The sequence below is a fragment of the Alexandromys fortis genome, unplaced genomic scaffold (genome assembly GCF_014885135.2).
Source record: "Alexandromys fortis isolate MF-2015 unplaced genomic scaffold, M_Fortis_MF-2015_v1.1 scaffold_273, whole genome shotgun sequence".
NCBI lineage: Eukaryota > Metazoa > Chordata > Mammalia > Rodentia > Cricetidae > Alexandromys > Alexandromys fortis.
Window position 1 is genome coordinate 1,182,970 of NW_026068145.1, and position 17,089 is coordinate 1,200,058.

The window sequence follows — 17,089 nt, forward strand, 5'->3', positions numbered from 1 at the left end:
AACCGAGGGGGAGTGAGATAGGAAAACTGTGTGGAAGGGGTGCCTTCCACACAGGGATTCTTTTGTTTCTTATGTTGTCTTATTCTGGCCTTTGTGGCTTGAAGGCGTAAGTCACGAACAAGGCCACACCAGTTTGGAATTATGATTAAAAGGGGGCTATTTATTTAAAGAGGAAAAAACTTACAGATCACAGTCCCAGACAACAGCCCTCTGCGCAACCAGGAAGGAGTCTAGTCGCCGGTGGAGCAGGAAGTGAAGAGAGAGAGCAGAGGAAGTAGCCGCTTTTTTAAAGGGAGAGAGACCATGCCCCAATGGGCTGGTATCACAGCAGCTATTGGTTGGAGGGGCGGAAGGACCTCCCGCAACAGTGGCTGTCCTGGGATTTGTCCCATGAGGACAGCGGGGTTGTGGGGTGAGAGGTGTGAAAAGGACAGAGAACTGTGCCTGTGCAGAAAATGTCCACAAGAACTTTCTGTTTTCTCTCCAGCCATCAGGCTGTGAGGTGGGAAGACAGACAGCTCCAGACACCCCAACCCGTTGGACCTCAGTAGAGAATCCCACAGCCATAGGAAATGCTCACCACAGAGGGAGAAGAGAAGCCAAACCTCAGAGCACAGTGGCACACAGCGAGGGCCTCCCAAACACATTTTGCATTAAGCTGCTCCTTGTGGCATTGGCCTTGTGGGTGACATCTGACAAGACATTCACTTCCTAAACCTGTTCCCCATCAGTCGCAAAGCAGGGACAATGACAATGAGTTTTAAGTCAAAGCTGAAATGAGTCCTGGCCAGTGAGTGTACTGGGTGGGCTCTAGAGCGCCACCAAGTGGAGACCTGTGGGACCTGGCCACGTGTGCACCATAGCTGTGGATGTGGGTGGTATTGGCCTGAACAGCATCAAGATCTCTGGTTCTCACAGTTTTAGGTTTCAGAACATTTTACACTCTTAAAAAACAGTGGAGACTTAAAGGCTTTCTATGTATAGGTAATATCTATCAAAGCTTTCTCCACTGAAAATAACTGAAAAATTTCAAATATTCATTAAAAATAATATATGGATTGGTGGATCTCCAGCACCCTGTAAATTGAACATCATAGCTTATAATCCCAGCACTGAAGGGGAAGAAGCAAGAGGATCAGAAACTGAACACCGTTCTCAGCTATGTAGGGAGTTCAAGGCCAGCCTGGGGTACATAAAACCCTATCTTAGAAACAAAAACAAACCTGCCGGCCAGTCTTGCACTTTGAACGACTCATTTGCCACAATTCTGTAGTCACAAGTCACAAGTTCTATACTTGGCATTCAAAAATTATGGTTTGCCAAATTCTGTGGGCCTTTCCAGCCCTGCTGCCTTCACCGCACACTGCTGATGGTTCCACGCCGAGTTTCTTCCTAGCACCAGCTCCAGCCCTTTAGGGCTCTTGTTTATTTGCCTGCTTGGTTTGTTATTGAGAAGGGGTCACCGTGTAGCCCTGGTTGGCCTTTTACTTGCAGTAATCCTCTTGCCTCTGCCTCCTGAGTGCTGCAGTGGGAGGTATGTGACACCCGTCCGAATGGGAGACTCTTGGAGGATTAGGAAACTCAGCATCCTGGTTTAGATGGAGTTTTAGAATTCTAAAATCCCTGACAACACACACATCACAGTTTCTTTGAAATGACAGACTGCCTTTGCTCACTTTATCTATTTATTTTTAATTTCCAGATAGGTAGCCTTAGGTGGCCTGGATAACTCAGTAGATAAACCAAGCAGTCCTCAAATTCACAGTAGTTTTTCTGCCTCTGCCTCTGAGTGCTGGGCCACCACAGGCACGTGCCCCACAACTGGGCCTTGCTCACTCACTTCTGAGAAGAGTGCTACCAAATACTTAAGTTTGGATGCCCACCAGACATACTGTTTCTCCTTCAAAGACAAATATTAGTTGTATGCATTCCAGAGTGCTTTGTGTATATGTCATGAAGTGTACCCCAGGGCTGAAATTTGATAAAACTTCATTTTTACTGTTGCATTGAAAATATTCTCGACATTCTCAAGGGAATTGGCTGCCCCCTCCCCAGGGTGTGGTGGTGGATTTAGCAGTGATTACTGGCATACTGACACCTGGGACATCCTTCATACTAAGGCACCATTGCCTTTGTGAATGTCATGAGGACAAAGTTATGTGTGTTAACAGTTGAAAGAGTCAACGTCTAAAGGTACTATTAGCAGGGTATGATGATGTGTGCCTGTAATCTCAGAACCCTGGAGGTGGAGGCAGGAGGATTAGGTGGCTGAAAATATCATGAGGTACACGGTGGATTCAGGGCCAGCCTGGGATACATATGGCCCGTCTAAAACCACAGCAAACCACACCACAAAAACCCCTCCAGAACTAGCGTGGAGACAAGGGCTTCTTGGCTTTAGTTGTTGGGATGTTCATCCTGTGCCCCTGGCACAAGACACAGTAAATCTACTTTCACTGTTTAGCTGGCTGGTGGTGGCACACGCCTTTAATCCCAGCACTTTGGAGGCAGATGGCAGACAGATCTGTGAGTTCAAGACCAGCCTGATCTACAAGCAAATTCCAGGACAACACAGAGAAACTCTGTCTCAAAAAAATCCAAACAAATGAAACAAAGAAACCCAAACTGTAATCTGCTGGCCTGGTCTGTCAACTGGGTACCCTGTCTCCTTAAGAGGCAAGTCCCCCATACTCCCAACCCCCCCCCAACTGCCACTCCTCTGTCTGCCTTCTTCTGGGGAGGCAGCTTCTGCCTCTCTTCTCCCCCCCTTTCTCCCCTTCCTTTTCCCCTCCATAACCCACTAAATAAACTCTACACCCAAACTTTCTGCATGGCGTATCTGTGTCTCCAGCAGAGGCCTCAGGCCACCTGCCGGGGGACCTGCGAGGCTTCAAGGCCTCCGTGACCACTCGTGGGTCCAGTCCCCAACCAGCTCTTTATAAATGATAACACAAACTGCTTTATTTTCACTGTTTAAAAGCCTAATGGGCCATGTGACTTTATCCTGATTGGTTTTCCTCACTACTGATCTGATTCTGCCCCTCCACTTGACAGTTAAGGAAATTAAGGCTTAGGAGGCTAAGCAGGTCTGTCATTTGTCACCCAGCTGACAGTTAGGAGCAGAAGGGAGTCAGCAGGCTCCCATGTGTCCTGAGTCCTTTGGGGACTGTGGGAGCTCTGGCATATTCACAGGCACAGCCAACGGTGTCACACAGATGTAAAGGCGTGCACACCCTTGTCCTGAACCGCCAGTCCAGACAGGATGGTCAATCCAGGGTAATCCTGGGCTCTCCCTGCACATTCTGTTTAAATTGCTTAATCCTGGCACTTGGGAGACTGACTGAGGCAGGACAATATTGAGTTTGAAACCATCCTGGGTTACACAGGGAAGCCGCGTCCAAAAATATAAAGAATTAAAATATTTGGAAATAGTTACTTGCAGGGGCCAGAGGGTCTAGCTCAGTGGAATAATGGGCCCTGCGCACATGCAAGGCCCTGCATATGACCTCCCACGTTAGTGAAGAAAGAAGGCACATGCTCTGAAAAGCACTGTCCTGGGGCATAGCTGGAGGGTGTGTAGCATGTGTAAGGTCTTGGGTTTTATTCCCAGCATGGTTGGAGGAGGGCGGTTTAAGAAAAAAAGAGAACTATTCATATACTGATATACAGAGCTCCCATGCAAACTGTTAAATGAAACAAGCAAGATAGAGAAAAGGTCTTTGGAAGGCTGGGAGTGTAGTTCCATGGTTGTCCGGCAGGCTTAAGGCCCTGGCTTCCATTCACAGTAGAAGGGGAGAGAAGGGAGGTGGTGGGGGGAATCTAAAGTTTGTGGGTTTGGGAGTCAAGAACAAAGAGTGTGTGGGGAAATCCGCTTTGCTGGGCAGATTCTGGGAAGAAGTGGGCATCGGTAGGGGCACCGGTTGCTCTGGAGAGTCAAGGAACCCTGTGGGAGGGGATTTCTCAGTCTCCTGCAGTAGGCTTTGACCTTTGAACCCTGGTAAACACGACTAAATAAACAGACAAAAGAAAAAGCTTCCAGTTTGGTGCCTTCTCCTCTTCCGGAGCAACGGGTGTAATTTCACCAATCCTACCACACACCAGTCAGCAAACAGGTCTATTGGACACAAACTGCCTTCCCAGCACCCCTATGAAAGAAAGAGACAAGTGACTGTGTCCCCATTTTGCAGATGGGGAGCTGTGGCCCAATCCAAACTATCGACAACAGAGAGAATGAATGTGGGTTAAGAAGCCTAATCCTGTTCAGCATTGGTTTTCCTGTCCCCCTCCATCTGCAGGTAAGATCCTGGTTCACTGTGCCATGGGCCGAAGCCGGTCAGCAACCCTGGTCCTGGCCTACCTGATGATCCACAAGAACATGACCTTGGTGGATGCCATCCAACAAGTGGCTAAGAACCGCTGTGTTCTGCCCAATCGGGGCTTCCTGAAGCAGCTCCGGGAGCTGGACAAGCAGCTGGTGAAGCAGCGGCGACAGGCTGAGCCAGGGGACCGTGAGCTTGGGTGGTAGGGGGGCCCTTGGAGAGAGGATCAGAGACCCTGGCACCCAGAGCAGGAGGCTGATGGGCACCTTCTCGGAAGCTTTGTTGGTCGTGGAGATGGGACACAGGGAAGGTGAGCAGCTGTCGCCTCCAAGTCCCGTTCTCCTCCTCAGGAAGGGCCAGGACAACTGCAGGGGAACTGGCTTCGGATGAGGGCTGCTCTGTGGTCTCCTGTCCTTTAAGTTCGAAGTGGAGAGGGAGTTTTTTTGTTTTGTTTTTAATGTGTGAGCACTGTGTTGTGATTAAACAGTTGGCTCTGAAAAGAAAAAAATCATGCTCTTATAAAAATATAACTTAAAATAGAACTTGATTTTTTTAACCACAGAAAATTGCCTGGCAAGCCATGTTACAAGACAGGCTTTACTACTTAGGAGGAAGCCTCAGAGCAACCATGTTTCTTTATCCATGGTGGCCTATGTGTTGTGTGTATGTGTGTGCATACGCATGCACATGTGTGCGTCTGTGTGCGTGTAGGTGTATGTGTGTGTGTGGACACGCGTGTGTATAGGGTGGCATGGAGTCCCTTCCTTACATCACAGTCGGAGCGGTCACCACACAGATGAGTTGTGGTGAATCTGGACAAGGAAGAGTGTAACTTCACAATTTGGGAGAAAAAGAGAGGCAGGAGACACTTAATTTTAGGGGACCAGAATGCCTCTTTCCCTTTAGCATTAAGGACGGAATGGTGGTTCTTTTTACTCACACCCTGAAGTATCCGCAGGGCAGGGCAGCTGGGTGAGCTCGGGTGTGAGCTGGTCTCTCTTGAGAGTTAAGTGAGCACCGTGATGGTCATTCCTCACTCAAGAAAACAGCAGCACAACAGGGTGGTGGCTTCCAGAACCAGGAACCCCGGAGAAGATGGAGCCTAGAGAGAGGAGGGCAGCAGTGGAGAACCACCAATGATGGCATTCTAGAGAGAGCCAAGAGGGCCTAAGGCCCGCTGGGGATGCCGGGAAGGGGCCCATGTTTCCAGTGTTAATAGTGTCCACGAGGATGTTCTTGCAGGAGGAGCGCTGGCGCCCAGGGAAGCTGAGTAAAGCCGTCACTGTGACATCTGGGGTAGCTGTTTTGATTTCCTATCACTGGTAATTTGGGACCTTGTGGTTAGGATGGTTGGGGCCCTCCTGAGAATGCTGACATAGGCATGAGGATCACCTCAAGACTCCCTTACAGCTACAATATTGGGTCTTAAAATAAACTTAAAAACCAAAACATTGCCGCAAAGTTGAAAGCAAACACACACAAGACTGGAGACCATGCTCAGCTGAGGTGCTGGGCTGGAGTGGCAACTCTCTGGAGCAGTACAACTACCGAGGACGGACTCATTTGATGATTTTGGTGTCCTGGGAGCCACAGGATCTTGGGAGAGGGACCTGGGGTCAGAGTAGTCCCTACTTGGGCTTTACAGCAGAGCATCCTGATGGCCCCTTCTGAACTCAGATTTCAATTAGTTATCCATTTGCAGTGCCCAGACAAGCCAGTATTTCCATTTCTACCAAGTACTTGCATTAGTGAACTCACATGTAGGCGAGGTAGCGCACAAACAGCCCCACGAGGAGGCTTTCCTGAGCCGCTGACCCGGTGCCTCCTTCCACACCCCACCTCTCTGAAAACCTAATGTTGCCTGCCTCTTCTCTTCCTGGTGACTCCTGGGACTTAGTGTTAAGAGAAAGGAGGCACAGAAATGTTAGCAACAATGTTTAAAGACTTCATAAGCAATGTTTTCACTTGGTTAAAAAGCATGATTGAGACTTAGCACATTTCCAAACCTGGGTTAAGAGGCCAAAAGCATGCTTAAAATGCAGACGGTACTAAGATGCCACGTGGGACATGGGAGATGAGGAACCAGTGAAGCCACTCTAGACACATGGCGCTGGGAAAGAATTCGGTTCCAACTGTGCAGTGAAACAGAAAGTAACCAGGCAAGGCTGCTTCTTACCACAAAAAGTGGGCCTCAACCAATGGGGTTGGCAAGCTGCACAGATGGCCAAGATGGACTCACTCATCTTTTATCCTTAATCCAGGGGGAGCTTGGCTTCTCCGCTGGCTGAGGTTCGACCTCACAGTCTACCCTGGACTGGCTAATAGGGAAAGCGGGCGAGGAGGAGGAAATGTAGGGAAGAGGAAAATGGTCAAGTTCCAGGAATGCAGCCGGGCCTTTCCTTCAGAGTTTGACAGGGTAGGGAGATGATCAGATTTAAGTAAAAGTTTTACAAGGTGGGAGTAGTGTAGGGAATATTAGCTCTTAGTGGGCTAGCCACCTTTGATAGAAAAAAAAAAAACCCTCTTTTCTCACAGAGAAACCTTTATTGGATGGAGGGTCTTGAGACAGCAGCTTACTGAGTAGCCCACACTGGCTTTTAATTCAAGACCTAAGGTGGAGAGTTGGCTCAGCGGTTAAGGGCACCTAGGCTTGTCTCCCAGCACACATGGCGACTCACAACTCCAGGTAGGGCATCCGATGTCTCTTCTGGCCTCCACGGGCACTGGCACATTTACACAGTACAGGAAAAACACCCCTATATAATACAAAAATAAAACATGCAAAAAAGAATTCATGATCTTCTCTCCCAGCAGGAGGGGAAATCTGAGGACACAGGGGAACTTGTCCTTGAAGTGCAAGTTCCAAAGGGGTAGAGATTCTAGTGTTGACTTGGGATGCTGATGAGTGGAGGGAAATAAAGTTCTGGGAGTCTTCTGCAAGTCATCACACTGGATGAGATAAAGAGGAAAAAGATGTAGCTGGCCAGGGGCTTGCAGATCAGTCGGGATGGACGAGGAAGATGCAGGAAAACCAACGCAGAAAGCAATGGCAGGAGCCTGCTCCTTGGTACGTCAGTGCTTGCCGTTAATGGCTAGGTAAGGCTTGCTCCCTCTAAGGGAACTTGCATCTACAGAGCAGACTCTTCCAGCTGGTGTTTAAGAGAGCTGATTCAGTGATCTGGGGAGATCGCAGCTTACAATTTTTTTGTGGAGTGAATTGGGGGCGATTAACTTTCTGTGTTTCTTCCACCTCCCGACCAGTGTGTGGGAGGGCTGTTGGCCAATGCTGGGTCATCACTTCCAACAGGGAGACATCAGATGACTGCTCCTACAAAGGAGGAACATACTATTGGTCTTATAGGTGTGCGCTATGAGTGGCCACCAGCCTAGGAGCAGCTGTATGCAATTATGGATCTAAGCCATATCCCAGGATCTGCAGTGTGGCATTTCCAGCGAGGCCTGGTGCTCAACAGGCAACTCAGCTAGACAGTTCTTTCCTTACAAAGCCTATTTCCTTAAGGGATATTTGAACTCTGGGACCAATGCTAGGCACCCCGTGGAACACATGGGTGTGGAACAGCCATTAGGAGTTGATCCATAAAGATCGCTTGGACTGTGAAGCAAGCAAGGGACAGAGCACTGAGACCCAGACTTCCCACAACCCAAAGGTTGTGATTAACAGGCGATTGTCAAGGGGAACGGGGGTGTCTTGGCCCCCAGACACTCTTAACACAAGAGGGAGGCACAAAGTTAGCACATAAATGTTCCAAGGAGGGACCTGGAAAAGGGTGTCTGTGGAGTTCCTAGACAGAAACAAGTTTCCTGCCAGATATGTGGTCCACTGTCCTGCTGGGGCCCTCAACCACTCCCAACCTTCTAGCGATTTGATTGGCTCAAAACTGCACCCAATCATCTGCTACTCAGAAGACAGCTGGCATGTCCTTTCCCCACAAATCATATTCTGCTCCCCTTTTGCTTCACCAGCCCCGTATGAGGGTCTTATAAGACCCCTTCCCCCCATCTTCAGGTTTCATCACTGGCTTGGCAGGAGCAGAAAACTCAAGAAGTAAAATGTGGATGCTATCCCCACCATTCATGCACTGGAAGCAACCAATGGTGAGAACAGGAAGCCAGAGCCCCGCAGGCTTCTTCTATTGGGGTGGCCTTTTGTTCCGGCTGAGCCCATGTTGCGCTTTGTGTCAACGTCTGCAGAACTGTGAGCGCCCGCACGTAGATGCCCTTAAACACTCAGTGAGTTAGTCAACTGTGAGCCCTGCACATAGATGCCCTTAAACACTCAGTGGGCAAGTCAACTGTGAGCGCCCGCATGTAGATGCCCTTAAACACTCAGTGGGCAAGTCAACTGTGAGCGCCCGCACGTAGATGCCCTTAAACACTCAGTGAGTCAGTCACACGCAGGTGCCAAGCCAAGCGCTTACTTCTCAACTTGTTGTTCAAGTAGTAAAATGTTTTAGCCGACAGTCAGAACTCTGTCTGAAGGTCATGCAATGTCTATAAACACTCACCTTTGGGTGGTGTATGTTAAAGGGACCATACAGTCCTTCACAACTGAGTGAAGCTGTCACACTTTTCAAAGGAAAATCGGGTGTTTGTGATAGCAGTCTTCTAAAAAAGCAGCTTGCTAGTGTGGTACCAGGCCCTCGGGTTTCTAGACCTGGTACAAATGAGGCAACTGGATAGCCTTGTGAGTGCTGGGCAAATGAAGATCAAAGGCAAAAAGAAAAAACCAAACTCACTTTATTTGAAAGACAATGATTGGCATACAGAAGGTATGCACCAGCATCAAGTAAACTTTCATGAAAAGCATTAAAATCCATTATAAATTAATTTATTAAATAGGTATTTGGTATATGTGATGGTTTTATTAGATATTTCTCTTATTTATTGCCAACCCCTCCCCCAAAGTCAAAACAAATCAGAAAAGTCTCCTAACTCAAATTTACACTAAATAATTTATTTCCCCAGATGTGTATGTGTTCCAGATGTGGTAGATGACAGTTCCGCTGGCATCCTCCATCAATCACAATATGACAGGACACAAGAGGCTAAAAATGGCTCATCATAATTTATTTTATGTTAAAATGTACAGCTTTTTTTGTTTTTTCTTTTTTTGAAATAACTGACTAAAAAGAGAAGAGATAAATACGCGAGTGCTGCTGGCTCCTATTTTATACAAGGTCGCGCCTCTGCTTGGCCCTCACTGTCACCTGTATAGGTACAAAGGCTACAAAAGGAAGCAATATAAACAGACACAAATAACTTTTCTGCTTTTTTACATGCGATTTGTAAGCTTAGTTTGAGCTATTCACAAGCTACTCCTCTATTTCTCCTTAAAAAATAACTCCAATATTTTATAAAGATAGAAAAATCTACAGATGGAATGAAAATGTAAAGTAGAGACATTTCCATAAAATAGCAACTTTACACCAAATTCACTATTTTTTAATCCTGCCAAGTATTTGGACATATATGAAATGCTTCAAAACCTGACAGATAAATACTGAGATATGCTTCATTCAATAAACAGAAGTGTGCATTTATAAAACAGAAAGCTGCCTTCCCCCAAAGGAACCTGCCACCAGAATGGAAAAGGGTCTCAACTTTACACCGAACAGTTAGCAATAACCCCCTTGACTAACCAGATGGGGACAGCTCTGATAGCTCTTTACAGTTTTATAATTAACAAAAATAGAGTTTTTTTTTTAAACCCTCAAATTAGGGTACCCTAATCAAGGCAAAAAACTTAAGAAATGGCTTACCGTTAGCACAACACTTGTACAGTACTACAAAATGCACTGTCACTAACAAAGACATTAGCGGCATGCTGAAGTGTCACCTTAAACAAAATATACAGTAATTGAAATGCTAAAGGCATTTACATGGAGTTGACAAGGAAGGAAAAAAGCTCCGGGTACAATATTAAAACAGGTGATCTGGGGAGGGGCTTGTATCCACACTGTTTAAGGGAAGCAGGCACCAAGAGTGGCTGCCCCTAACCGTAGTCCTAAGGGAGGCCTTCCTTTGCAGAGGATTTTATAGAAAAGTAACAGAAACAAAGGTACCAAAAAAGAAAAAAGGAAAAAAGAAAAACAACTTGTATAAGGCTTTCTGCTGCTTACAGCTTTTTTTTTTTTTTTTTTAAATAAATGGTGCCAACAATGTTTTTGCATTCACACCAATGCTGGTTTTGAAATCGTACTCTTCAAAGGTATTTGTGCAGATCAATCCAACAGTGCGGCCCAGCGGGCTCTGTGGGCTGCCAGGCTGCCTACCTTCTCATGTAGGACCCATTGAGAGATTGTTTGGACATGCCTGTGTTCATGTAGCCATGGTGTCCCGGGGCCGTGTACATCATGTTACTGTGGGGTGGGGTCTGCATTGGCTGCTGGGCATATGGCTGGGTCCCCATCATGCCCATCTGCATCTGCATAGGGTACTGGGGTGTTTGATTCATGTAGCCATGGTTGCTATGGTAGCCACTGTTCATCATTGGCTGGGACATGCTGTACCCGTTCATGGCATTCAGAGTGTTCATGTTCATGTTCACAGAGTTGACGTTGTAGGCCGGCGCTGGCATCAAGTTCACACTCATGTTCATGCCTCTTTGCATTGTTAAAGTCCGTGCAGGACCCTGCATGGCTACAGTCTGGGAACGCCCATAGATTTGTGACTGATGGGGGGCAGTGGCTGGTGACAGAGATGCCGACTTGGTTCTCATGGAGACGTGGCCCTTGCTGGCAATCTGAGTTTGCAGTCTTTGGCTGTGGGAGATGCCAATGTTTGAAGTAGCCATGTTCCGCTGCAAAAGAGGCGGTGGCAGATTCATGGGAGGAGGAGTCAGGTTAGGGGGTGGGGTCATGGTAGCTTGTGCTTGGGGTCCCCCAGGGACGGAGTGTGGAGACTGAGAAAGCTGAACAAGCCCTGTGTTACTTAGTGGTGTGGACAAAGAGGCACTGTTTGCATAGGAAGTCACAGCAGCAGAGTGGCTGTAAGGCAATGAATGGTCAATAAGGGTATTCGTTAACTGCTGCAGTTTGGCAAGGCTGAAGGTGGCAGATGGCTGTGGGTAGTGCCCAGCCCCAAAATCACTTTGACCCATTCGCTCATATAAGCCAATGTTGGCATTGCTGGTCTCGGGGATGTCAGCCAGCTGCATGGGTGGGGTAAAGTTGGTGGCCATGCTGCACTGAGCTAGCTGCTGGTTGCTGCTGGGAGGCCTCTCCACCACACAGCCTTGGGGAGACTTGACGCTGCAGGTTGGAGGGGAGCTGATGCTGGGCTGCTGCAGCATGCTGCAGCTCCCGCTGATGTTGGACATCTGCTGGGTGACGGCACAGCTGCTCTGCGTCAGATTGCTAGAGGTGAGGCTGCTGTAGGAGCAGCTGTTCTGGGAAGAGCCGTTTCCGCAGATGCTGCCACCCATGGTTGAGTCATAGCTGCTTGGGTTTTCGTAGTTCTCCGTTGTGCTCTCGATACTGCCCAGGTCACTAAAGCCACTGTCAACGACTTGCTGTGAGTGATCTGAGACTGACGGCACATCCATCATGGGGCTGGTCTCCATGCTCTGCAGAGGCGGCACTGTGATGGCAGTCTGATCGGGGCTGATTTGGGCATAGCTATTCTCTAGGGCGGGGACATTGGGGCTATTGACAGAACGAACTGACTGGCCAGGGTGGGAATGGACAGAAGAAACTGGGCTGTGGTCTGAAGGTTGGCATTCGTCCAGAGTGGTGGCAATTTGAGGGCTTTGGTCTGTATGTGTATAGTTCTGCAGGGTTCTACAGGCTTCTTGAGTCTCGGCACAATCCTGAAAGGTGTCATCGTGTTCCCTGTTTTCTTGGGTCAAAGACTGAACAGCCTGGACGGTCTCAGAGTCAATTTCCACAGGGGCTGTGCCTCCCTCTTTGAGCTCCTCATTGATATCATCACTGTTCTTCTGGTCCTGCTTCTGAGTCTGGTCTTCTGGGGGCTCCTCATCAGACTCGGGTGCAGTTCCAGTGTCCCCAGAAAGTTCTTTCGTCTCATTGGTACATGCAACTGCAAGATCTACGCCGCAATCCATAAGGACCTCAGGGTTAGAATGACCAGGTTGAACACTAAGGTCTAAAAAAGCTTCCTGGCTCTCTAGCGCATCCTTGAAGGCTTCTTTTGGGAGGTCATCCCTCTCCATGTGACTGTCATCTTCATCATCCGCATCATGGTCCTCATTGTGAGATGGCTCTTCCTCCTCCTCCTCCTCCTCCTCGTGATCATCCAGATGCACAGGATCTTTTTCCATGCAGATTTCTGGTTCTTTTTCTTTACTTTCAGCATCATCTTGGTCTTTTTCTGCAGTTCCTCCTTCTTCCTCTTCCTCTCGCTCTTCTTCCTCCTCCTCCTCCTCTTCTTCCTCCTCACCTTTGATGAGGTCCTCATCTACCTTTTTACTTGGTGATTTACAAGGACTCACAGGTGCGCCTGTCTCTTCCTTTCTGTTCCCTTCCTGCGGCAGCAGTGTTTCCAGGGCCTCTGTCACCTCCTGCTCTGTTCCCACAGGGCTGCTCTTGTCTTCTGAGACCTCCTTCTGCTCTTCTACTGCCACCTGGTAGTCTGGCTCCAGGGGTGTTTCCGGTGGGGTGTACAGGTTCAGTTTAAACCCCGTCTTCCTCTCCTTGTTCTGCTTCCACTTGGAGAGCCCTCGCTTTGTTCCTTTGGGCCATGCATGTTTGCACTTCAGGGCTTCAGAACTGTCTCTGCTGCCTTCTTTCAAGCATTCTGCATTATCATCCATGTCGTCTTAATGAAGAGACAAAAAGAGAGAAAAGCACAAGTTTAGAAAGTATAACCACACACAACCTGACACACAGCTCTACATTTATTAGCAAGCACAGCTTTCAATTTAGCACCTTAAGAGATGATGGGAAAGATAATCGAGAATATCGTGGCGTAGACCAAGCTGAGTAACCTAGACCTAGGAAGGTAAATGACATTCTATGATGTAAAAGCAGGGAGTTCCACAATATTTTTTTAAAAAAAAACCAAACCAAACCAAAACCCAATTTCAACAAATCTGGAAATCGAGCGGGATGGGAGTAATGCTGGTTTATATTCAAATCATCACTGCCCGGGGAAAATGAAGAGGACCAATGTCCTAGCCGAGGAAAGACCACCTCTTTGTGGACATTTACTAGATTTAAATGATCTCAGGTGACATTACTTTTTTTCTTCAGAATTATTTATTTTTATTTTATATGTATGGGTGTTTTGCTTGTATGTATATCTATGCACCAAGTGCATGCCTGGTACCAAAGAAGGCCAGAAGAGGGCATCAGATCCCCCTGGAACTGAAGTTACAGATGGCTGTGAGCCACCATGTGGGTGCTGGGGGTAGAACCCACATTCATGGGTCCTCTGGAAGAGTAGCCAGTGCTTTTAACCACTGAGTCATCTCTCCAGCCTCAGACATAAAAGCATACCTGTGTATGAAGCAAATGAGTGACAAGTAACTGCACACAACACTGCATCTGTAATCTTCATCATAAATGTCATTCACGATTTATGAACGATACAACCTACAATTCAATTACTGTAACATTTAAAATAAAGTTGTTTTTTTTTTTTATCAGCTATTCTGTTCACAGTATATTTGGGATCAGTTTGCTGTGGAATGTAAGAGAGACTGAGGGGCTGGAATGGTTGCTGCCCCTCTGCCGCCAGCATCCATGGCTGAACAGTGACTCAGCCCTGGCACCTGAGTGATCTCTGACCACCAGCTGCCCTTCTGTGGCTTATCCACTCATTTCATTGGTCAGCTGATCATCATGCTTATGGACAGCATGGGCCCTTGACTTTTCTAGAAGGCTGAGTCCTGGAGCAGAGCAGAGCTGCGCACTACAGGTTACGAGACAGTAAAATTGATAAACAGTTCTGACAATTAGAAACAGAGTGTACATAATTGAACTTTAGCTGCAATTCTGAAACCTACTCTTCTGCACCCTACATGTACATGGAAATATGATTGTTTGTTTATACAAATACAGAAAACAAATATACATATGAGTAAATACACACACATAAAATACCCAGGCCTTAACATCTTTAGGAGACTAAGAATCAAATCAAGCTGGGTAGCAGTGGCACACGCCTTTAATCCCAGCACTTGGGAGGCAGAGGCAGGTTGGTTTCTGTGATTTGAGACCGGCCTGGTTTACCAAGCAAGTTCTAGGACAGCCAGGACTGTTACACAGAGAAACCATGTCTTGAAAAATGAAACAAAACAAACAAAAAGAATCAAATCAAGAATCAGTGGTCAATCTAAAGGGAAAGTTGTATAAAGAGTGACATTCTTATTAGAAACACAATTTTAGCTGGGTATGGAGGTTCCTGGTCTACATAGTGAGTTTCAGGACAGCCAGGGCTATAAAGTGAGCCTTGTTTCAAAAACCCCAAAACCAACAAAGTATTTTAGAGAATATAAATGAACAGTAGTAGAAGCCAGAAGGTAGAAAGAGATGCCAGAAGCAGCAATGTCATTTAAATAATAAAATAACCGCACATAGACTTCCCTCCAGGCATCTCCCGCACTGACCACAGGACACGCATATGATACAGGATCTGTACAAGTGCTGAGCTCCAGGCCTTGGTCAGCTTTCTAAGGATGCTCAGAGCATTCCCTTTCTGTTCACAATGGCAAGTATCAGCCACGCCAATGTCCTTAGACTCGTGTTTTACATTTATGTGAGTGAGTGTGTGTAAGTTTGAGCACAATTTTCAGGAACTGGTTTTCTCTCTCTACCGTGTGAGTATGGGAGATTAACAATCAGGCTGTTAGGCTTGGCAGCAAGTGCTTGTGCCCACATTTGTGTTCTCTGTGCCACTGATCCTACAGCTGCTATAGGGATGCATCCCTAAATGAGAAGTTGAGTTTTCTGATAATCACCTTCCAGAAAGAGAGGATCCTGGAGCAAAGCTGGCAGAATGTGCACAAAGGGTAAAGAACACAAAGCAGAGAAGAGAGGCAGTGACAGTTCATCTCCAGGCTTCTACAGACAGCCAGACGTGGAAGTTAGCTTGTCTCCACACCTGGAAAGGTCTCTCCTGGCAGTTTGTTTCCTATGGGTAAAGTGCTTGCCACACAGTCATGCAGACTGAGTTGAGATCCCTTGATCCCATACAAAGACTGGGTGGGGTGCCTCATGCCTGGAGCCTTAGTAGCCTCAGTATTGAGGTGCCAAAGACAGACAGATCCTGGGGGCTCACTGGGAAAAAGGCTAGTTCAAACAGGTTGAGTTCCAAGTAAAAGTGAGATACACTGTCCCCAAAATGAGTGGTGGGGCTAGTTATGGTGGTGTACACCCTCGATCCCAGCACCTGGGAGGCAGAGGAGGACTGACTTCTAAATTTGAAGCCAGGATGTCTATATATTGGTTACCAGGCACGCTGGGGTTACACACTGAGAGACTGTCTTTAAAAGAGAAAAGGAAGAAATGTAAAAACAATGAAAAGGGGAACTATAGATATTCACTAAAGAAGTCAAGGAGGTACTGGCTAGTTCCTAACACCAGCTACAGACAGCAACTCCTGTGGTTCTCAGGGAAAGGAGCTGGCTCTTCCCTAGGCTGCAGCGAGATTTGGACAGAGTCATTTCAGCTTTCCAGCTATTGAGAGGCTGTCCCACAAATCCTCATCATTCATCTGGGAGTACCTGTGCTAACAGGGCCAAGGACGCTTTAAACAGGGCATCAAAGACATTCATTGATGTCTGGTATGTTTGTAGAGGATGGGGAAAGAGGGTGTCCCTGTCAACTTCAAAGAAAAGCCTGTCTATGGGATTTCTGTGCCCCCATATTAGCAAGGCTGCCACAGGTTAGCTGAGATGCCTCTGGACCACAGTGGGCTTTGGGCACTGCAGAGTGGCAAGATGCACCCTGTGCATGGGAAGCTGTCTTCAAGGAAAGGAGAACTGCACACTGGCAACATGCACCCTGACGCCAAAACACTAATAGGTAGAAAACCACAGATGGGCGGCAAGAAACTTGCACTGTGTTTCTTACTTCAAAGCTTCTGAGGATGAGCCAATTTCTACAGAGTAAGAGGTATGTTCTAGTTTAGAGACGACGTCTAACACAAAACCCCATTAAAAGGAAAAAAGGCTGAGCCATTGTGAGTGAGAAAAGAAGGGTTGACCCTTTTTAGATGCATTGGTTCAGCCTGTGGGCATCAGTGGCTAAAGCCTGTGCGAGCCTCCACTTACTTCTGCAGAGGGCAGCATTCTTGAAGAGATGATTGTCTTTTTCTTCCTCTTTCTCTGTCTGCCTTTTCTTCCCTGGCTGATGCTGATACGCTCTTCTCAGAACTGGCTTCCTGCCCTCTTCCTGTACCTTGATCTCACAGGTAGGCTCCAGCTGCGGCATGGGCCTCTCTTCATCTGAGTTGTCAAAGGGCTCGTGCAGTACCTCAGTTGTCTCAGAAATTGTCTCGGTTGTCACACTGCTGTTGATCCTCCGGCGTTTACGACCCCTTTTCTTCTTTACTACAAACGGCCTCTGAAATTAATTCCAAACATAATACATAAGTGCTCCTGAGAAATTAAATGGTTGAGGCGACATGCAGCAAAGCCCTGAGTGTGCCTGGAAGTCTTATCTGTCAGGACTTCTGCAATGCCTTTGTACTTAACCTTCCATTTGATGTTTAACATCCCTCTTGGGCGCCAAGAACACAGGCAAGGGTTTTCCAAATAAAACACTTGTTTACTCAAGCAGGGGCTTCGA

At 47.3% G+C, this 17,089-nt stretch overlaps 2 protein-coding genes across 5 annotated transcripts in view; one reads left to right on the plus strand and one right to left on the minus strand.

Annotated features, from left to right (window-relative positions):
• Dusp29 (dual specificity phosphatase 29) overlaps positions 1 to 4,603 on the plus strand; it is a 48,704-nt gene extending 44,101 nt beyond the window's left edge. The window contains exon 3 of the mRNA XM_050126927.1: positions 4,296 to 4,603. Within this exon, the coding sequence (XP_049982884.1) occupies positions 4,296 to 4,525 (230 nt within the window). The 3' untranslated portion in view covers positions 4,526 to 4,603. The remainder of the gene's footprint in view (positions 1 to 4,295) is intronic.
• Positions 4,604 to 9,386: 4,783 nt separating this feature from the next.
• Positions 9,387 to 17,089, minus strand: part of Kat6b (lysine acetyltransferase 6B) — a 192,544-nt gene continuing 184,841 nt past the window's right edge. For all 4 annotated transcript variants that reach the window (XM_050126924.1, XM_050126923.1, XM_050126925.1 and 1 more), the window contains exons 16-17: positions 16,573 to 16,864; positions 9,387 to 13,115 (exon numbers count right to left, since the gene is read on the minus strand). In XM_050126924.1, the coding sequence (XP_049982881.1) occupies positions 10,609 to 13,115; positions 16,573 to 16,864 (2,799 nt within the window). In that variant the 3' untranslated portion in view covers positions 9,387 to 10,608. The remainder of the gene's footprint in view (positions 13,116 to 16,572; positions 16,865 to 17,089) is intronic.